This window comes from Lutra lutra, chromosome 8, assembly GCF_902655055.1.
Source record: "Lutra lutra chromosome 8, mLutLut1.2, whole genome shotgun sequence".
Taxonomy (NCBI): domain Eukaryota; kingdom Metazoa; phylum Chordata; class Mammalia; order Carnivora; family Mustelidae; genus Lutra; species Lutra lutra.
The window spans coordinates 15,713,066-15,735,749 of NC_062285.1; the positions used below are offsets into that span (position 1 = coordinate 15,713,066).

At 39.0% G+C, this 22,684-nt stretch overlaps 1 protein-coding gene across 1 annotated transcript in view; it reads left to right on the forward strand.

Moving 5' to 3' along the window:
- ARHGAP21 (Rho GTPase activating protein 21) overlaps positions 1-22,684 on the forward strand; it is a 136,989-nt gene that overhangs the window by 100,775 nt on the left and 13,530 nt on the right. The window contains 7 exon segments of the mRNA XM_047740098.1: positions 12,307-12,474; positions 12,610-12,712; positions 16,234-16,270; positions 18,604-18,729; positions 19,893-20,177; positions 22,162-22,226; positions 22,309-22,445. Of these exon segments, the coding sequence (XP_047596054.1) occupies positions 12,307-12,474; positions 12,610-12,712; positions 16,234-16,270; positions 18,604-18,729; positions 19,893-20,177; positions 22,162-22,226; positions 22,309-22,445 (921 nt within the window).

Consider the following 22,684-nt stretch of genomic DNA (forward strand, 5'->3'; position numbering starts at 1 on the left):
TTGGAGTAAATCTTGGGATAGAATTGGAAAAAATAACTCAAATACAAGCATGTTTCCCAGTGTAGAAGAGCTAGTATGTCCCCCTAGGTTTGCGGCTGCTCCCACACACCCCAGGTGTACTCTCCACAATGCGGCCAGTGTGGCGTTTTAAAAATGGAAATCAGATCATGCCACTGCTCTGACCAGACCCTCTGTTTACTTTCCCCATCACCCAGGGTACAATTCCAAATCCTGCTGTGGCCTGCAGGGCCCTCTGTGGTATGTGCCCTCCCACCACCACTCCACCTCTGCGAGCCCATCTCCTGTCTTCGGCTGCCCCAGCCTCCTTGCACTTGTGGGGCACGCCAGGCATGCCTCGAGGCCCTGGCACTGCCACTTCCCAGCCCCGGGACACATTCCACTGAGAGTCACAAGACTCTCTCCCTCGCTGCATTGGGGTCTGAACTCAAGTGTGACCTTATCAAAGCGGCTGTTCCTCACCAGCCTGTCTACAGTAGGTACCCCCACACACACACGTACACAGCACCTGACATCCTCTGTCCCCATCTGCCACTTTATTTATCTTCGGATCACTTATTTCCGCTGGACATATTTTTTGTTTCATGTTTCTCTGCAGAGCTAGAATATAAGCTGCCTGAGAGCCAGGCTCTTAGATCTTTTGTCCGCTTTTGTAACCTTAGTACCCAGAGCACTGGCTGGCATATAGCAGGCACTCAGTAAATACTGGTTGAAATGATGAAATGATGGGCAATGGTAATTTTTGAGATGATGGTTAAGTATATAGCAAAATCAAAAGAAGAGTTCTCAGGGTAGTTACTGTGCAGCTCGAACGCGTAATCCGCTAACAGGCTTATCGTATGTGTCCTTAGTATTACTTTTATTTAATACTGAGAAGTTTAAGCTGTAGAGAGGTTAAATGACTTCCCTAAAGTGACACAATTAATGAGCAGTAGAGACTGACACTTGGCCGGCTGATTCAGCCTCCTCACAGAGCACAGCTCCAGAGGGCACCATGTACATAGATGCATTGTGAAGAGCGCCCCCTGGAGTTGTGGGACACAGGGCCTTCTTTTGAGGCCAAGGCCGTACTTGTCCTCACCCCATTACCCTATGAGTTCATGAGGAGTTCTCCATAATCTTACAGTAGAGTGTGCTTCTCTTTGAGCAACATTTCAAGTTGCTCAAAGAGAAATTTTCTAAATACACTGAGCCTATTGGACTGTCAGGCAACACTATCAAAGTCAGCTTTTGAGAAAGTTCTGTGGAACTTCTGTTTTTTATAAATAAGATATATGCAAGTTGTAAACATTTGTGGGGAATCTCAACCTAAATTGTAGTCATATTTATATCCCTACCCTTAAATCTAACCTCAGAAAATAGAACTTTGCCAAAAATGGAATCTTACACATCATCTAGATATTTTATAGAATTAACTGGGGACTAATGATTGTTTTATGCTTTTTTTAAGAAGAAAATAAAGGAACTTTTAGATTTCATTAAGTATAAGTTCCATAAAATAAAAGAAACTTTTAGTCAATAAAAGAACATTTAATTTCATTAAGTGTAACTTCCATAATTTAATCAGTATTGAAATCCTTTTATTACTGAGCTTTAAACTGTTATCTGACCCATAGGTGTTTCTCTTTCCAATCTATTTTTTAAATTATATATATGTGAATATATATTAAAACATATAAAATATGAAATTTTATTATATATATAAGTGGGATATAGGTATGTAATTTTATATATATATAAAACTGGGATAAGACATCAACATTGAAATGGAGTAAAAGAGACTCTTTGCAGTGTTTGCCGAAATATTTTCTAGGAACATTAATTCCATTTGATTAAGGAGGAAAAAAAATTAGTGATCAAATAAATTGAGAAATGCTGGATTTAAATAGCTAAACAAGTTTTGGTTTTCTTTACCATGGGGCGCTTAGAATCATAAACATGCTACTATGTATTTCCCAGGTGTATTTTCTCTTTTTTAAAAAGATTTTATTTATTTGACAGGTAGAGAGCACGAGTAGGCAGAGTGGCAGGGATAAGGGAGAGGATGAGGGAGAATCAGGCTCTCTGCTGAGCAGGGATCCTGAAGCAGGGCTCGATCCCAGGCCCCTGAGATCATGACCTGAGCCGAAGGCAGACGCTTAATTGGCTGAGCCACCCAGGGACACCCCAGGTGTATTTTCTAACACTATTTTTCACAGAAATATTTGACCATGAATCCTTTTATTTAGAGGATCTCTGTTTAACATATATCATAAAACACACTTCAGAGAATATACTTTGTGCTATCTCGTGGAACATTTAATTAAAAAGAAAGAAAGTAGTTTTGCTTTTGTATTACCACATTCTAGAACCTTATATTCTGTGATTTTAATAATTATTTTTTATCATTTGAAAACATTCTAGATTAATGCAAAAAAAAAAAAAAAGAATTAAGTGCCTTGGCTTTATTCCCAAAATACCAGAGAATGGAGCCAATTCATTTGTTTAGTCATTTATAATAGAGAGCACATGGTATATCTTACAGAAAGAAAATTTTCCAACATTTTGTTACACATTTAATGTCTAATATTTTTTTTGGTTCGCAAAGATTTAGAGAAATTAAAATAAACCATTTTATTTGTTTTTAAATTAGGAATATCAGTCATTGGCAATATTTTCTTTACCCCCCACAGGCAGTTTATAAAGCTTCATAGTAAGTACTGAAAATAAATTTTTACTTCTTTTATGAGTAAACACAAAACAAAACGAGTAATGAGTTCATAACTAATTTGACATTTACTAGGAGGATTTAAGATGTATTCTACAATCTGAACTTCCTACATTTCATTATACTACTCTTATAATTATTAATATAGAGAAACTATAGCTGTATTACCCACACTCAGATTTCATTTCAAATTCATTTTCCTCCCTTTTTCTTGCTATTTTTTTGTTTTTTAATTTTTTTTAAATTTTTTAAATTTCTTGCTGTATCTTTAATACTCTGTTCTCCTCTCAAAGTTGGCCCATATGCACATACTTAGCGTTAGCCTATGTAAAATTGAATTAGATTTGTACAGCCTTACTGGTCCTGCCTTTTTAAACCAACTTAGCGGGTTTAAAGCTTGTGAGATATATACCTAGATTACAGGATCTGAAATTTACCCAGCAGCAGTGGGAGTGGGTGAGTGTCCCCTTACACCCAGCTTCTCCCTCTAGGAGCTCTAAACTCCTAATGCCAGTGGTGATATTATGAGTGGTGCACCAAGTACCCGGCCCTTCTTTTATACTAATACTTACTAAGTCTTTCTACAAAGCATCTGATCTATAAAGACAAAAATTATACTCATCACCTTACAGTCTTTTTCATCCACCGGCATTCCCACAAGATGTGATTCCATTGACACTTAAACTTTTTTAAATTTTTACTTCTATTGAGTAATGGGGTGGAGTTCATTTTTAAATACAATAACAACAACAAAATTCCCAAACTTCTGTAGTACTTTATAACCTAACAAGTATTTCATGTACCCATCCTTTTAACAGCCCGGTACGGAGTGTAGGTCAGGAGTTAGATGCTTATCCATAAAGGACCCACTTTATAAAGTTAAGTCGTTTGCTCAGGGTTTCTCAGCAGGTAACTGGCAGAGTTGATTCTCTGCTAGCTCGGAAGCGCCTATTCTTTGGACAATGCCCTAAAAATGTGCTACAATTTAAATCCTGGCTTTCACTCTTTTAAAGCTAAACCCAGAAACTAATTCTACATGCAGTATTCACCATTCTTAACTCAGCCTTCGTAAAATTGAATTAGCCTCTTTTCAGTAAATAAATGAATGTGTTCCGAGTTTGTTAACAAAGCTGTACCCCATGGAATAACTTTAGATGCCCATTTACCTTCCTTTGGTAGTAGCATTAGCTTTTATCCTGAACTATTTCAAATTTATCTACAGCACACCTTGTAGAATACTATACTGAATTATTTAGGGGGAAAAATTTTTTTTAACTTAGCTCTTGAAAACTACAGAATTATTTCCCTCAAGTTAGACTTTCTTGATTTTCAGCTAGTTCTTTCATGTTGAAAACAGCGCTAATAGTAACTACACTCTCAGCTACATCTGGCAGTTTAAAAAAAAAAAGGAAAAAAAAAAAACAAACCTCAAAAGCCCCCTGACAGATCCCTGGTTTAGGAAAAACCTACAGGTATTTTAAATTACTACACAAATGATCATTTTTCACCCTTAGTGGATTTATTACTGTAGGCCTCTTGACCAGAATTGACCCTCCTGATATTCCTCGTCCAGTTTCGGGACTTTATAGGTAACGGAACTCAATATCCAGGGAAATTGAGTGGCTTTCACACAGTCAAACAAGACAGGACCCCCTGCCCAGTCTTCCCTGTTCCTCATAGCTTGCTTCTTTTCTGTGTGAAGATTACTCATTTGAAAGAAAAATTGGTGCCTCGTGTTTATTGACTGTTTTTAAAGTAATTGTCAGATTTCTTGAAATGAATACTTCCAGCATTTGTCAGCTAGCAAGCTGGGCCGATTTTCATACCCACGTGCCCCTGCCCCAACCCACACACAAACACATAGAATCTTAAAACCTTGAGCTAACCCGTCTCATCTCTGGGATGGCAGGAATTCAGCAAAGTAAATGGAACGGTTATCTGTGGTATATCTAAAAGTAGGCTCCCACTTGCCCTCTTTAAATGTGGATCACTTGCTGCGCAAACATGTTCATGCTGTCCTGCCCGCTCGCTAACCAGCCCCAGCACTGACCACATGGCCACACACAGCCCCCGCTCGCTTCATCTACCCCCTTCCCGGTCTCTACTGTCACAGCGGTTTGTCTTCGATTTACAGCTCCACTCCTTTTCCCTCAGCACCAGCTGCCAACTGGTTATGGCAAGCATGCATAGAGCATCAAAATTCTCCTCACTTCCCGATTTAAAAAAAAAAAATCCTCTCTCCTGGGAAGATGGAGCATTGGATTTTGGGGGATGAAAATAACCAAATCTCAAAATGACTTTCACAAAGCCAAATGTTTACCTAAATGCATGTTACTGAGCTGATTAGTAAAGAAGCTTGGTCATGATAAATCCTATTATGATAATGAGTTGAATTATTATTTAAAAATGGGAATATTTGGACCAGGTGATGGTACCCTTTACCAGTTGATATAAAATTTAATAGGACCTACTATTTCCAGAGCTCTGTTTGTAACTAATGAAGAGTTTCAGTAAGTAGAGATCTGTCACTTGATGATCAGAGATGAGAACCTCATGTTAATATATTATTGGCTTATTTTTTTTTTAAAGATTTTATTTATTTATTTGACAGAGAGAGATCACAAGTAGACGGAGAGGCAGGCAGAGAGAGAGAGAGAGAGGGAAGCAGGCTCCCCGCCGAGCAGAGAGCCCGACTCGGGACTCGATCCCAGGACCCCGAGATCATGACCCGAGCTGAAGGCAGCGGCTCAACCCACTGAGCCACCCAGGCGCCCCTATTGGCTTATTTTTTAAGCATTCTTTCTAACCAGACCTCTTAAATTTAAGATGTATGGAGTTTCTTGAGCGCGTCATCTTTATCAAACCCAAAACTTTTCCACCCGATGTTGAGTAACTAGTATTGCTATTAATAGGGTAAAATAAAATTTTCCTAGGGAGTTCAATTTTTTAGAATGACTTTATTTCATTGTGGTTACATTAGATTAAAAAAAAAAAAACCTGCAGTATCACCAAAGAGTAATGAGTTGTTACTTGTTAGTCCATAAGAAAGAGCTCATGCTTGCCCACTGGAAGGAGAATTCAGCCTGATGTAACTGCTGTCCATCCCCTTTGATTTACACTGAGTGTAAATATCTCAGAAGGCCAGTAAAAAGAAAATACCGTTTTCCCATTTGAATTTCTTTGTAAGAAAAAGAATCCATTTGCATTATTTTATTCTCCTTTTCCTTAAGGACAAGGAAAAATCTCAAAGGTTTTTAAATACATATTTTGCTTGAGGTATAGATTGACTTTCTAGGTCATATGTAGTCAGTGTCCCTTCTTGTGGACTTGGAACAGAAGCAGTTTGTTCAATCCATACTTTTAGTAAAAATTACACACGCAAACTCATGCTGTTTTGGAAATATGCCCAATGTGGGGTTTGAACTCACGACCCTGAGATCAAGACCTGAGCTGAGATCAAGAGTCGAACACTCACCTGACTGAGCCACCCGGGCGCCCTTCCATACACATTTTTACATTAGTCACCATTTCTTCCAACTTATACAGATTTACTCCTCCCCTTGCAACATATAGTTTATTCCGAATCGTGTGTGAATATTATGCTGTTAACATTCCTTAAATGGTAGTGCAATTCAGGGAGGGTTAGGGTTACCTCTTCGTAGCAGAGGTGAAATGAAAAGCAAAGGTACTTCCAGGAATGGACTGTTTAGCCATAGTCTACGCCCCAAATTCCAGTAATTTCACTGAGTTTTATAAAATGACCCTCAACTATAATTTTAAAATACAAACTACGTTGTAATGCTTTCTTTGCATAATTATTTGAATGGTGAGGAAAAACTCCTCGTAACCCAGCTCGTTTTAGAAGAGGCCCGTTGTGCTCTGTTCTAACACGCAGCTCTGGACAGTACGTCTCATGAGGAGTCATGCTTGTTTGTGAAGGGGAACTGGAAACACTCTGTGTTCTGTGTTTGTGTTGGTTGGAATTCTCTTGATGACAAATGATAGAGAGTTTTTTTCATATTAGCTTATGCCAAAAAGGAATGTCGGCTCACAGTGAAAAAGTTTTGGGGTAGACCTAGTTCTGTGCATGGCTGGATCTGAAAACTCAAGTGATTTGGCATCAAGATTGGGTATCTTTTTCTCAGTTTTGATTTCTTCATTCTCAGATACTTTTTCTCCACATGGTAGAAAAGATGGCCTCTGGCAGCTCAGTTTACTGATTTTTAAAGTTCTTGTTCCCCAAGGAAGAGAAGAAAAAGACTATACCTTTTTCAGTATCCATATATCAAATCCGATGGAGAGACTATGACCCGTCCTGACTGGATCAGCTTCTTCGCCCTTGGCCCATCACTGTGGACTCAAGTGAGCGAGGGCCTCCTGCGGGGTCAGGCCTGGCACATCCACAGGAAGGCGAGCACTTTGGTAGCCTCGCTGAACCCCAAAGATAGAGATGGGCAGCTAGCAGCATCCATTCTCTGCAGTCATCTTGAGGAAGATGGAGAGGAACAACCAGGATAGGAACATCATGAGATGAAAGTATCTGCCAGGTTATGAGATGAAAAACAGCTGTCCAATTTTACTTGGTTTCATTTTGTTATTTCATTAGTAGTCAGGTTTTCTTGAGGTTTTTTTTCACATTTTTATTAGGCTTTTGCATTTCTTCCATGATTTGTCTTTTCATGTGCTCTGCTCTTCTTCTGTTACGATTTTAGTTGTTCCTATTCATACGAGCTCTCAATGTGTATTAGGGCTTCCATTTTTTTTCTTTGTTGTTTGAAAAGCAATTCTAAGAGTTACACATCAAGTTTTACAGTATGCTTAACTGATTCTGTACCTGTCTATATTTTTCTTTTTTTTTTAAGTTGCATTTATTTATTTATTTGAGAGAAAGAGAGAGAGTGGGGGGGAAGGATAGAGGACAAGGGAGAGAAAATTCCAAGCAGACTCCATGCTGAGCAGAGTCCAATGAAGGGCTCGATCCCAGGACCCTGAGATCATTACCTGAGCCAAAACCAAGAGTCGGATGCTTAACTGACTACGTCACCCAGGTGCCCCTATGTTTTTCTTGATTTGTGAAATCTTATAGATGTTCTTCTGGAATTTTAATTGAAAGAGATAACAGTGAAATTTTTTTTATTCAGATATAAGTCATCAGCTTAAACATAATAATTTGTAGTAGTCTCCCTTTGGAAAAAATCCAAATTGAAACATGGAGTATATATTTTTTGTGAGAATTCATTCTTTATCTATTTTTGGAAGACAGTATTTTCCAAAATGAAATAAAGATTTGGGGCATTTAGGTCTGTCTTTTTTACAGATGAAAGAAGAGTGATCACTTTGAATTTGAATATGTAACAATTTCAGTGTCCTCTCCACCTTTTCTTTCTTTTTTTTTTTTAAATTTTATTTATTTATTTGACAGAGAGAGAGAGAGATCACAGGTAGGCAGAGAAAGACGGGGGGAAGCAGGCTCCCTGCTGAGCAGAGAGCCTGATGTGGGGCTCCATCCCAGAACCCTGAGATCATGACCTGAGCGGAAGGCAGAGGCTTAACCCACTGAGCCACCCAGGTGCCCTGACTCTCCACCTTTTCTTTATTGTGAAGAGCTATTAGGCTCTTAGTGAATAAGGTAAATTAAGGCCTCAGATGTTCAGTCAGTCCTTGGATTATGTAGTTCAGGAGGGATTATGCCACTTGATAATAGCAAGTCTACAGCCTTGATAGTTCATAATTGTGTTCTGTGTCCATTACTTAACATCTTAATGTAGTGTGTGACATGCCTCAGAGATGATCAGTTGTTTTCATCTGACAGAATATTTAAGTTTGATTATTAAAAATATAGAAATTTGTCGAAAATCTGACGGCCCCCTGGTTTTCTCTTTGGACATCTTAATAGCGCACATTTTCTTACAGTGGAAAATGAGATAAGCCTGAATCATTCTTGTTTGCACATAGTCTACGCATTGGTGATCATGAAAGCATAGATTAAAGTTAGGGCTTTAAAATTCCAATTAATCATCACAACAACAATGGTATTTTTAAAATAATGGAGGGTGCCTGGATGGCTCAGTGGGTTAAGCCTCTGCCTTCGGCTCAGGTCATGATCTCAGGGTCCTGGGATCGAGCCCTGCATTGGGCTCCCTGCTCAGTGGGGAGTCCCCCCCCAACCCCTACCTATCTGCCTAATTGTGATCTCTCTCTCTCTCTGTCAAATAAATAAATAAATAAAATCTTAAAAAAAAATAAAACAATAGAAAGTTCTCACATTTTTACAGCAAATGAAGAATTTGATTTATTAAAATACAATTTATAAATGTGAGGTAATGTAATTCTTTGTATTTTAGTAGTATAGCTAGCTTTTCCTCGTCTCTCTTTAATGTAGTAATACATATATTTATTCTAAAGAGTGCAACAGGACTGAAGTGTATGAGCACAGGGTGCTAGGCTCCCGCCCAGGCCTCTCCATTCACCCTTGCTCCCTGGAGCAGGTAGTTGTCTGTCCCAGCCCTTTTTGCACACATATGCTTAAAGCAGAGATTATTCCAACCCAGTGTAATACAGAAACTTCCTCCAAAATATAGCAAGTCAAAAGAGATTGAATGCATACCTCTAGGAAGTCCAGAGTCACAAGAAAAAATTGCCTTTGAAATTTCGTTTAATACTTAATCCATGAACATTGTGAATTTCACTCTGTGATATTTAATTTTTTTATTTTATTTTATTTATTTATTTGTCAGAGAGAGAGAGAGCGAGCAAGCACAGGCAGACAGAGTGGCAGGCAGAGAGAGAGAGAGAAGCAGGCTCCCTGCCAAGCAAGGAGCCCGATGTGGGACTCGATCCCAGGACACTGGGATCATGACCTGAGCCAAAGGCAGCTGCTTAACCAACTGAGCCACCCAGGCGTCCCTGTGATATTTAATTTTAATAAATAAATGTAGGAATGTTTTAAATTACTTTGCAAGGCCTAAAATTGTCTTGAAAGATTTCTCCCACGGCATTTCCTAGGCACTCTTTGACACACGTATTGCCCACCACTGTTGAGAATGTTTTCTTTCCTGCTGTTAATGCTCTCAGTACTACAAATGCCATGTAATTCCTAAAGAATACAGATTTTCCCATTCATAACCGTGCATCTGAATCCATAACAGATTGGTGTCCCAAGCAGACCCCAGAGGACCCAACTTACTTCATACACATGTATCATTTGAAAAAGTTGATTAATTTGTGGTAATTTACATCATAATGAGTTTTAAAGAATATTATAATCTTTTTTTTAAGATTTTATTTATTTATTTGTCACAGAAAGATATCACAAGTAAGCAGAGAGGCAGGCGGGGTGGGGGAAGGGGGTGGGGCGGAGGCAGCAGCGGGAAGCAGGGTCCCTGCTGAGCTGAGAGCCCCATGCCGGGCTTGATCCCAGGACCCTGGGATCATGACCTGAGCCAAAGGCAGAGGCTTAACCCACTGAGCCACCCAGGTGCCCCAAGAATATTAAAATCTTTAGTAAAATTAAATTTTTATCCTTATTCAGTTGATTTAAAATTAGTTCTCTTCTTTTGAAAAAAGAATAATTTCATGCTCACTAACAGGATATCTAGTTGTCATGTACTTGATTCATAGAGAAATTAGTAAACTTGATTCATAGAGAATTTTAAAAAATGTTTTCTGGTGCTAAAATATAAAGAGCTGCTTCTAAAGGCTCTGTAAAAACATAAAAACATAAAATAAGCTCAAGATAGTCAGAATTTGTATTTTAGCTGTAAATATTAGAGTTTATATCATTATTAGTTATCTTGATGAAAATGCTACCCATTAAAATGATAGAGCATTCTTAGAATTTGGACAAAATTAAAATAGTTTGATCATTTAAATCAAGAAATCAAAGTCTATGTCATCATTCTATTATATTCTTTATAAAAGGTGTTGTTATGATTTTCTAAGACTTAAGGCATTTGATTTTAGGGAATAGAGTTCCGGCATTCTATTAAATTACACTCTCCTGGCCTAGAATGTTGGAATTTAAACCATTGATGTTTGTATAAGAGTAAGAATTTTGAACAGAGCTATTACTCACCAGTTTGGAAAACAAATATAGTTTACACTTCTGGATTAATAATTCTGGCATCAGACTCTCTGGGTCCACATTCCGTCCCTGTGGATCAGTAACTTTACATGAGTTACTTAACCTGTCTGTTTTGGCTTCTTCGTCGTAAAATAGTACTTACTTCATAGGGTTTCATAAGAATTAAATGAAAATATATTTAAAGTATTTAGAATGGTGCCAATACCTACCAAGCTCTGTGCGTATGTTAGCTGTTGTTATTAATGTTTCCGGGCATATAGCATTTCTGCTTCTGACAGATAGTGACAGGCTTTTGAGAAGCTTGAAATTCATAACATCTAAAACATCTCTATTTCTACAGGGGCACCAGGGCGTCTGCTCAAGGGGGCAAGTGGGGATTTCTCCTCTGGGCGAGGGCCGACATTTGCTTGAGAAGAGGACGGCTATTCCTGATTAGCACAAAAGTGCCAAACAGACAACCTGTGGCTATCTCAGTCCATTTGGGTCTCTGAATACCACAGACCGGGCGGCTTAAACAAGAGCCATTTATTTCCCCCAGTTCCAGACGCTGTAGGTCCAGCATCCAGAGGCCAGCAGACTTGGTGTCTGATGAGATCCTGATTCTTGGTTCATAGAAGTTGTGTCCTCATATGGAGGAAGGGTCAAGGGATCTCTCTCTCAGGCTACTTTTTGAAGGGCGCCCTAATACCATTCATGAGAGTGCCACTGTCCTGACCTTATCAGTGCCCAAAACCCCGCCTTCAGATTCCATCACATTAGGGATTCGGTTTCAAGATGAGTTTTGTAGGGAACACAAGCATTTAATCTATAGCAGCGGTCTTGATAATGTGTAACTTTTTCTGGAAGCCATAAACTGTCCTTTCTCATTTTTCCATAATAATTGAAGATACACTTGTGTGTTTGTGCACAGGAAGGTTTTAGGACTTGATACTCTGAAAGGTAAGCCTCAGCCAGGTCACCTTGCTTAGCTTCCTGAAATGAAGATATTTAAAATTAGGAGAGTAATTCTTTTAGGGTGGTACATGATTACTGTTCTGCTTTCATAGGTTCAAGTTCTAAATACCTATAACTTTGGTATCTTGATTATCTGTTAATGAAGTTATTAATTGTTGGTAGAAGCAATAACTTATTTCTTAGACCACATTCTCAGAATTATTTGGAATTACTAGACTAATAACTGTATAAGATTTTTAACAGACAAGTGTTTTCTTTATTGGTACTGTAGTGTCTAAGTGTTAAAATCTGTATCTTTTTAAAAAAAATAATGTGTATTGATTATTAAAATTAGGTCATTTAGCATTCTGGTTTTTTTTTCTTTTTCTTTTTCTCTTTTTCTTTTTTCTTTTCTTTTCTTCTTCTTCTTCTTTTTTTTTTTTTTAAGTAAGCTCTAAGCCGAGTGGGGGGCTTGAACTCATGACCCTGAGATCAAGAGTCACATGCTCCACTGACTGAACTGGCCAGGCATCCCACCAATATTTATTTTCATTTTATTTTCTAGATGAACCAACGAGCCCCAGCATTGATCATGACCTTGCACACATCCCCGCTTCTGCTGTCATCTCAGCCTCCACCCCGCAGGCACCCCAGGCACCCCCCATAGCAATGGTCCCACCCAGCCTCACCACGTCGGCTCCTTTAATTCGCCGCCAGCTCTCCCATGACCAGGGTACGTTTCAGTGAGTGGCTGTGCAAACCATCTCTCTTTCTCACTTTTCCACGCTATGACAAACTGTGGTCTCCTCATTACGAAAAGGATCTGGAAACCACCTGCAGATGTCTAAATGTTGGCTTTTGATTACAGAATCTGTCGGACCTCCCAGCCTGGATGCCCAGCCCAGCTCAAAGACCGAAAGATCAAAATCCTATGATGAGGGCCTGGATGATTACAGAGAAGATGCAAAATTGTAAGTCTTAAGCATATCATTTTAAATATTTATTTGTGGGTGTTCAGCATGACTTTGACATATAAGTACTGAATTTTAATGATTTCTTTTATACTTTTAACTTTATAACATTAGAAATGCAAATAAAAAATAAAATAGTTATTCCATAATATATCCAGTTGAATTTTTAAAATTAGCATTTGAAAATCAGTAATACACAAACATAATGCCAAAAATATTAGGCTACTGTAGTCTCTGGCTACCCAGATCTCTTCTCGGACACCATTACGTTACTGTTTTCTGAGTTGTTCTCTGCATAAAATCACATACGGACATTTACACAGGCTTCTATGTGTGTGTACATATTCTAATTATTTTTATAAACAAATGATAGATGCCATGCACACTGATCATGGCGATTATCCAGTGTGTCTATTCCTGGCGCAGCTTTCTCATGCTTGTTTCATTCTCCACCGAATAGTTTTACCAAAATATATTTAACGATCATTCTATATTTTATAAATAGGCATTTAGACTGATTGAATCTTATGCTACTGCAAACAATTCTTCAGTAACTCTATTTATTCATTTAGTATATAAGTGAGTATGGTTGGAAGAAAGATTGTTACATCAAGGGGGTGTGTATTTTTTATATTAATAAACATTGTCAGCTGCTCTCCGTAAAGCTTATACCAAATCACATTCCCACCGACAGTTCCCAGAAGTCTCTGCCCCCCATCAGCCCAGCGTGCTATTTAACATTGATTTTTTGTAAATCCAGTGGTATCACATTATAGGGTTTTTTTTCTTTTTGGAAAATTTCTTATTAATGGAATATCATTTCATATGTATTTAAGAGATATTTATATTTTCCTGTGAGCTGCTTGTTCATATCTTTCACCCATCTCTGTACTGTCTTCCTTATTGACATCTGGGGGCTCTTTTATTAAAGGAGACTAGCTCTTTTCTGAGATGAGTGTTGAAAGTCTTTTCCCAATTAAGTATTTTTCATTCGATTTTCTTTTTTTTTTTTTTTTAAGATTTTATTTATTTATTTGAGAGAGTGAGTACACAGGCATGAGTAGGGAGAGAGGCAAAGGGAAAGGGAGAAGCCGACTCCCTACTGAGCAGGGAGACCGACAAGGGGCTCCATCCCAGGACCCTGAGATCATGACCTGAGCAGAAGGTAGCCGCTGAATGGACTGAGCCACCCAGGCACCCTCCATTGGAGTTTCTTAAGTTTTTTTTTAAACTGTACAAAAATGTTAAACTTTTTCCTTGCAGTCAAATTTAGGATTTTTTTTTTAAATGGCCTTCAGATTTTGAGTCATATTGAAAAAGCCTTTCCTCCCAAATTACAACAAACTTCTTCTATGTTTCCTCTCAGATTTATGCTTTTCTTTATCTTTGTGTGTGTGCGTATTTACAACTTTGATTCATTTGGAGTTTATTTTATTCCAATTAGTGAGATAAAGGGCCGACTTTGTGTTTTCTAATGTCTCTCAGTTGTCCCCAAAGCATCTATTGAATGTTACATTTTTCCCACTGATACTTCATCTTTACTATATACTGAATTATTAAATGTACTTAGTTTTATTTTTAGCCTCCATTCTGATCAGATGATTTATCTGTGTACTCATGTACACCAGATTCTTTTCATTGTAGTGGTTTTATAATGTCTTTACTATTGATGGGACCATTCTCTCATTACTTCATGTTTTTTTCTAAATTCTGGCTATTTCTGTTTATTTTATTACTTGAATTTTAAAGTCAGTTTTCTAGTTCTTAAATTCTTATGGATATTTTTAGCAACACAGTGTTTTAAATTATACAGTTAAGGAACATTGACATTTTATGATTTTGAACCTTTCAAAGAACAATTTGTCTTTTTTATCCGTGTTTTTGTATCGATTTTCTGAAGTTCCATTTGATGATTATTTATACTCCAATAATAGCAGTTCTTCCCAGACCAGCTACACACGGGAAGTTTGTGTGGGGCGTGGCCACTGCAGTGGTCCCGACTAACGGGAATTGTTCCAATGATGCAGAGTTGAGTTTGTGAGCTCTTTTAGCCTTTACTTCTTCCTCACTAAAAAGATGGCCATAACAGCCGCATTTCAGGGTCTGCTTCACCCTACACCAACCGCACACTGCTTCCTGCAAAGATGACAGGACTGTGTGTTTCCTCCTTCGTTCTCATACCCCCTGATATCCGCGGCAGTGAGTGAGGCTCCTGGCTCCAGCACCCTGTTTCCCACAGTCCCAAACAAGCGAAGCTTTTGATCTTCAGAGAGCAGTGCAGTGCAGTTTGATCTGAGATATGCCATGAGTGATGTCCTCCCTCCCTGTATCCAGCCTTTCCCTTCACCGCATTTAACCCCCCATTTTGGTGTACATGGATCCATCGCCACCCGGAGTTACAGGTGTCTCCTGACCGTGCCTGGGACGCAGTTTGCTTATCTGTTTCTGGCTGTCTGGTTTGCGGTGCTTTAAAAGGGGAGGGCAGTCATATTTTGCAATCCTAAATTCCTTAAAATGAATTTTGAATTAAAAAAATAAATCTTGGGGCGCCTGGGTGGCTCAGTTGATTAAGCGGCTGCCTTCAGCTGAGGTCATGATCCTGGAGTCCCAGGATCGAGTTCCGCATCAGGCTCCCTGCTTGGCAGAGAGTCTGCTTCTCCCTCTGACCCTCCTCCTTCTCTTGCTCTCTTTTTCTCACTCTCATTCTCTCTTTCGCAAATAAATAAATAAAATCTTTAAAAAAAAATAAGTCTTTGTCCCCTAAAGTTAAATTGTTTTGAATAGTTAATGCAAACCTATCTTCAGAAGCCCCAAGCCTTTTCAGTGGCAGCAGCTGGTCTCATACCGAAGCATCCCGAATGCGGTTGGCAGGACGAGTGGTGGGCCCGGACTAGCCCTGATGACGCTCTCCCTGCCGCATTATCCATCATTATTAACGTTGCGGAGCCCTTAATAGAGCGTTGCAACTGGGGCGCCTGGGTGACTCAGTGGCTTAAGCCTCTGCCTTCAGCTCAGGTCATGGTCTCAGGGTCCTGGGATCGAGCCCCGCATCGGGCTCTCTGCTCAGCAGGGAGCCTGCTTCCCCCCTCTCTCTGCCTGCCTCTCTACCTACTTGATCTCTGTCTGTCAAATAAATAAATAAAATCTTTAAAACAAAACAAACAAAAAATAAAAAACAGAGCATTGCCACTATGGTTAACTAATCATTTATCCTAAAGCTCAATGTTTAGCCCAAATAGTTTTTTCTTTCATTTAAAAGGAAGTATAGCATCTACCACTTCCTGCAGAGACAGTTTCGATTTACCAGATCCACTAAGGAAGCTTCGGCTGTGGAATCAGGAGTTTAAGTACCGATACAGTTAGCTCATTTTCTCATTTGCATGGCACAGTGAATATTTACCACGGTAATGGTGAAATGTCCGCTTATCACTGACAGGTTACTAGTAATGTTCGAATTGTTTTTACTTCTTTAAGGTGTGTCATGTACTTACTGCAAATACTTACATGCTTCTTTCCAACAGGTCCTTCAAGCACGTCTCTAGCCTGAAAGGAATCAAGGTTGGTATTCAATATTTGTTTAAGTATCAGCAAATGATAACTATTTCTGTTTACCTTAGATTATTACTTTGGCTCATCATAGGGAATTATTTCTATTACCCCATATTCTGCAAGTTTCAGGTACATTTGGAAAATATTACCTGTTAAGTGTCCTTTTCTAATTTCTAAACATACTCATCAAGTATATAATACTTTACACACATTATGCTAATTTTTCTCACTTCATCAGTCAACGGCCAAAGATCTGAGTACCCAGCAATCCTGTATATGTCGTACGCATGCGTTTCTCTCCTCAGAATTCCTCTGTCAGGCCTCGCCTCCTCCTTTCTCCGTGCTGTCTGCCCCTGTCCTGCCCATCTTCTCCTCCCTCGTATTTCATTGAAAATTTCCTTCTTTTACGTTCTCCAAAAGTGTCAGCCACCTTCATTTGTGCCTGCAGTTTCTGCCCTCTTTACTCTTAGCCTAAGTATCTGTACTTGGGACGTGATCCTGTGAAAAACCTACATCACATTTCTTCTTTGATTCTATCGCTTTTCACTTTCTCAAGATCCCTCTCCCCTCTGCAAAATCGCCCTTGCCAGTGGATCGTTCACCATCACAGAAGCACATTCCACTGTGAACTATATATTATTTAAAAACCTCCCTTAAATCTATATCCCCCTCTATTTCCTATGCCTGTTTTCTCACAGTAAAACTGAAATTTTTGAAGAAAATTTGAAAAAAATTGTCTGTCATGTCCACTTCCTCACATCACGTCTTTGTCAGCCCACACACACCAGAACGACAGTGCTCACGCCAAGGCGACCAGAGTCGTTCAGGCTCCCAAACTAACGGTTATCTTCGATTTTTAACTTCTTTGACCTCTCAGTAGTCTCCAGCACAATTTCCCACTCCCTTCCTAAAACATTTTCTTCTGCTGGTTTCCATTTCTGCCTCTGCCTAATATTTAAAGTGGTGGAATGTCTTAAACTGGTTCCAACCCTCTTTCCTCTCTGTCTGCCCTCATTGCCAACATGATCTTAACCAGGGTCTCCCAGAGTTTACACTGCCAGCCTTGGCCTCTTCCCCAAGCTGCAACTCAGGTGGGCTGACATATTTAGGGGGGTGTTTAATAAGCAATCATGGTTTAATGGCCAGAGAGATCCGGGTTACCCCCAGACATGATTATCTGCCAGTTTCCCCATCTCACGAAGTTCACTTTCCCCGGGTGTTCAAGCCCCAGATCTGGGCATTAGCCTTGTGGCTTCTCCCCCCACCCCCATATCAAGTATTATCCACTCGACCTTCAGGGCACACCGTGAAGCTCTGCATTCCTCCATGACTTCACTTAAGTTAACTTTGGTCCAGGCCACCATCGGGCCTCACCTGGATCCTTGCAGTAACACCTCTTCTTGGAGAAGAAGAACCCATTCTCCAGGTGGCAAGCGGGTAACCTTTGAACTGGGACCAGATAATATTACTCCTCCGATTCCTCACCTGATCACTTCCTATCACACTTCCTACCATGTCCTAAAAGACCCTAAACAATCTATTCATTAGCTGTTTCTCTCACACTGAACAGAGAACATTTAAAATGAGAATTGGTAAGTGGCTCCATCGGTTAAGCATCTGACTCGGCTCAGGTCATGATCTCAGGGTCCTGGGATCTAGTCCCATGTCATGCTCCCTGCTTAGCCGGAAGTCCTGCTTCTCCCTCTCCCCCTGCCCCCTGACCCTGCTCATGCTCTCTCCCTCTCAAATAAAATCTTTTAAAAAAAAAATGAATAAAATAAAATAATAATGGTAAACATACTTAATCACTAACTATACATCCTCTCTAAACTTTTCTTTTTCCTGACCTTTCATGGATGGCCCCTTTTAAAATTTTTCGTCCACATTTCATCTTTTAAAAATTCTTTCTTCAGGAGGCCTTGCCATAGCAGCCCCAACTTCTAGCCACGACTCAGTCATTCATTACCGTGTCTCGCTGTTCTTCTCCCAAATGGTACTAATCGCAGTCTGATCATTTTCTTGTCTTTTTCATTCTGATTTGTCTTTTCTCACTAAAATATGAGCTCTTAAAAGCAGGAAAATTATACTGTTTCTGTTATTTTTTAATGATTAAAAATTCCTGCAGACTTTTAAAAAATGATGGTAGTCAATTCAGTTTTTTTTTTTAAATGAGACCAGAAATTTTTCTAATGTAATTGGTAATGGTAGTATTTTTTTTTTTCAAAAATAACCCTTCATTTGGAACATTAAAGATTTTCTTTTTAGCAAATTAATTTCAATGTGTAAATGTTGATAAGACAGAAAGCTGGTGTTTTACTATATTTTCTTGGCCTTTTCTGTAGATGGTAGACAGCCAGAAGTCATCAGAAGACTCTGGATCCAGGAAAGATTCTTCCTCAGAGGTTTTCAGTGATGCTGCCAAGGAAGGGTGGCTCCACTTCCGACCACTTGTCACCGACAAGGGCAAGGTAGTACGTTTTCTCAGCTGCCGTGGGTATATGAAATGCAGCCCTGTAAAATAGCACATGAAGTCTGGATACACAAATGGCAAATTACCCAGAAGAGAGAAGAAAATATCACTTCTAGATAGCTTTTTCTGCATAAAGGAAGTAAAAATTTTTTAATTCTCATCAATGATTTAATTTTATATTTTTCATCCTGTGTATCAACTGCAGATAGAATATACAGCCCTATATTTTGCCAACAAAGAAGAGAAATCAGAGTATTTAAGAAGGAGCTCAGCTTTTCTTATTAAATAGTTTATTAGCCATAGATTTTCCCAGAGTCTTCCTTTAGGGAGTGGCAGTTCTCCATATTAATAATTTAAAATTTTTAATTTAGCTTGTCCCAATTTTTCCTTTTAAGTTGCTTTTATAATTTGGTCCTTTCACTTTATTTTATAAATGTTGGGTTATAAAAATGAGTATCAGTATTTATATGCTTCATTAAGTAGATTTCAATATAATAAAAACTTGGCCATAAAATTGCTTATAATATTTAGGCAGATAAGTTACCAAAAAAAATTTGATACTGTCAAAAGAGTCTAAATTTTTAAGAAAACCCAACTTGCATATGGATATTGTTGCTGGACCATATAAATTAAAGTTGATCAGTTTTGTTAGTTTCATTCATTACTCATGCCTGTTGTTTTGGAATCTCCTTATGTAGTGTTTGTCAGTTGCATGATCTGGGGCTTGTCTTAAGCCTTACTCTCACTCAAAAATTTTTTTTTGATGGATTTTTTTCTTATTTTCTATTCTCTTAGCATTTTTATATATTTTATATATTTTGCTACTCTTCTTTTACCTTACTTACTTTATTCAGTTTATCTTATGTACTTTGTTCATGAACAATTCAACAGGTTTTTTTTTTTCCCCAACCAGATTAAGGTTGATTTTGGTCAGGAATACCTTGCCCAGCTTGGTTTCTGCTCCAGTGTTTGTCATTCCTCTCCTAAGAAGCAGATGCGATCGCGAAGCAGATACCCGCTCTACCTGCTGGGTGTACGTGTGTGTGTGTGTGTGTGTGTGTGTGTGTGTGTGTGTGTGTGAACAGTGTTGCTTGATGTGTTTGTCCTGCCCTGAGACTGAGCCAAGCATGAAGTGTCCCCGAACTGTTCCGTGTTTTCCAGCGAGTTGGTGGAAGTATTCGGCCATGGAAACAGATGTATGTTGTGCTTCGGGGACATTCGCTTTACTTGTACAAAGACAAAAGAGAGCAGACGACGCCATCCGAAGAAGAGCAGCCCATCAGCGTCAACGCCTGCTTAATAGACATCTCTTACAGCGAGACCAAGAGGAAGAACGTGTTTCGGCTTACCACTCCAGACTGCGAGTGCCTCTTTCAGGCCGAGGATAGAGACGACATGTTAGCGTGGATCAAGACCATCCAGGAGAGCAGCACGCTCAACGAGGAGGTGTGTGTTCCAAGTGACATAAATCAAACCAGGTTCTTTCATCACTTTTTTCTTAGGAAGATCGAAAGAATTGGATACAGTTTAAACAATTAAAATACGCTATTTTCCCTTGAAAAATTGATCAAAAGGAAAATTCAGGTGTACCTGTTTTATATTACTTTCACTTATGTTGGGATCAGCATTACTGAACTACAAAAATAGATAATTCATATATTTCGCTTATTTTCTCAGAAGCAGGATCAGGACTAGTCCTGGTCATTACCTTTATGACTAAATCATTCCAGATCTGGTTCCTTATCTCAAAGACAGGATTATTGTGGGGCTTACAGTGTAGTGAAGGTTCTTACCAGAACAAATTACTGTGTAAATGCAAAGAGATACAGATATGAGGATTTTCATTCATGAGATACGCACTCGAGAATATAATAGAGCCTGCTGTCAGTTCTGGCTTCTAAGAAAACTTGCATTGTCAGATCATGCGAAAAGCCAATTTTTCTTTTTATTAAGGAATGTTTAGGGACTTGAGAGTTTCTGGCTCATAGCCATCGAGATATTTTTTTACAACAGGAACTTCATTGGCAATGTAGTATCTCTAGCGTATGTAATTATACATTTGACAGAGCAAATTCCGCAGTGATTAAGTCTAGCTTTTACTCAAGAGTATCTTTTAATATCATTAACACAGTTTTTCTTACATGTTGTTCTCACTTTTTGTGTTCATTGTTATGACAAAAAAAAAGCGCGCAGTGTTCTCTCCCCTTAACTCACGGGACACAGGGACACCCACGTTAATTGTAAGGTTGTGCAAAATATGTTCTCTAATATAGTTGTTTCCAGTTATGTCCAATTCAAATTGTGAAAACTTAGGTCATAGGAAAAATGACTGTGCCCTTTTTCTCTGATAGTTTACACCCCTGCCTTGTTTGTGGTTAAAAATAAACACCAGATCCGTATCAAATCAACCTTTGTTCTCTAACCAGCACTGTAAAGAAAGCATCCGACATGCATGTTTGTACGGTAAACAGGGAAAATAAGAATGTTTTACATGAATAAGTCTCAGCAACCATATGAATGTGTCCTGTTACTGTCATCACCATTTTGCAAACAAGGACACTGGCAAAGAGAGGTTACATAATTTCCATAAGGTCACACAGCTGTTAAGTGTCAGGGCCGGGGACTTAAACCCCGGCAATCTCAGTCTAGATCCTAACCATATGATCTCTCAACTGATAAGTAGGAAGAATATTTGAACTGAGATTATTTGACTCCAAAGCTTATATCTGTAAATTTTATTGTTCGTTATAATCAAAATGAAACAAGTAAAAAAAAAAAAAAGTTGATGCTACATGTCAATGTATAATTGAAATCAGTAGAAAAAAGTCATCACTTCATGGTGAAATCAGAGTTTACCATACAGCATATTATAAAAGCTAATCAATTGAGGTTGAAATGCCCAGTTTTGAGCTTTTTCTCTTCTGATAATATCAGTGCCTCTTCTGACACTAAATGACCCTCTGTCTCACTGCTCCTGTAAATTCATCATTAACAAATTTTGACAGTATTTTCCCGTCTTTTATCCAACTGTCTTATTTTGAAATGCTGATCAGTCCTTCTGGGATTAGAGAGAGAGGAACAAACTAAAAAAAAAAAAAAAGAAAACGGGCCTGCTGCTTCCCAGTCATTTATAAAAAAATGTCACATCAGTAAGTTTGAACACCTGCTGCTTGCTGGTACTATTCTAGGGATTGTAGGAGTACAGACAATAAACAGAAAACTCTTTTGGCAGTGGATGGGGGGTGCTTGGATCATTTCTTGCATAGTGATATTGGATGGTGATGTGGAACAGAGATTTTTAAACAACTCCACTGAGAGTCTAGGAGCCAAACAGGCTAAGCAGTGCGGTACAGCAGAGCCTCAGAAGAGTAGGGATCCCGACTCATGTTTCAAATTGACTTTCTAATCTTACCTCCTGTTTATTCTATAGGACACTGGAGTGACTAACAGGGATCTAATCAGCCGAAGAATCAAAGAATATAACAGTCTGATGAGGTGAGAATCCCACGACGCCTACAACTTAATTTGGATATAAAATGCCCTACAGTTGTTAAGAAATGTTCATTTCTTTCAGCAGCAAAGCAGAACAGTTGCCAAAAACACCTCGCCAGAGTCTGAGCATTCGGCAGACTCTGCTTGGTGCTAAGTCAGAGCCAAAGACCCAAAGTCCGCACTCTCCCAAGGAAGAGTCAGAAAGGAAACTTCTCAGTAAAGGTACTGATGGTAGTGTTCCTGCATAAATTTAACAAATACGATGGTTTAAAGTTGGGATTTTAAAGGTATTTCATGGGGCGGCTGGATGGCTCGGTTGGTTAGGCATCTGACTCAATTGTGGCTCAGTTCATGATCCCAGGGTCCTGAGATGGAATCCCGCATTGGCCCCCATGCTGAGCGTGGAGCCTGCTTAAGATGGGCTCTCTCATTTTCTGTCTGCTCTTCCCTGCCACTTCTGT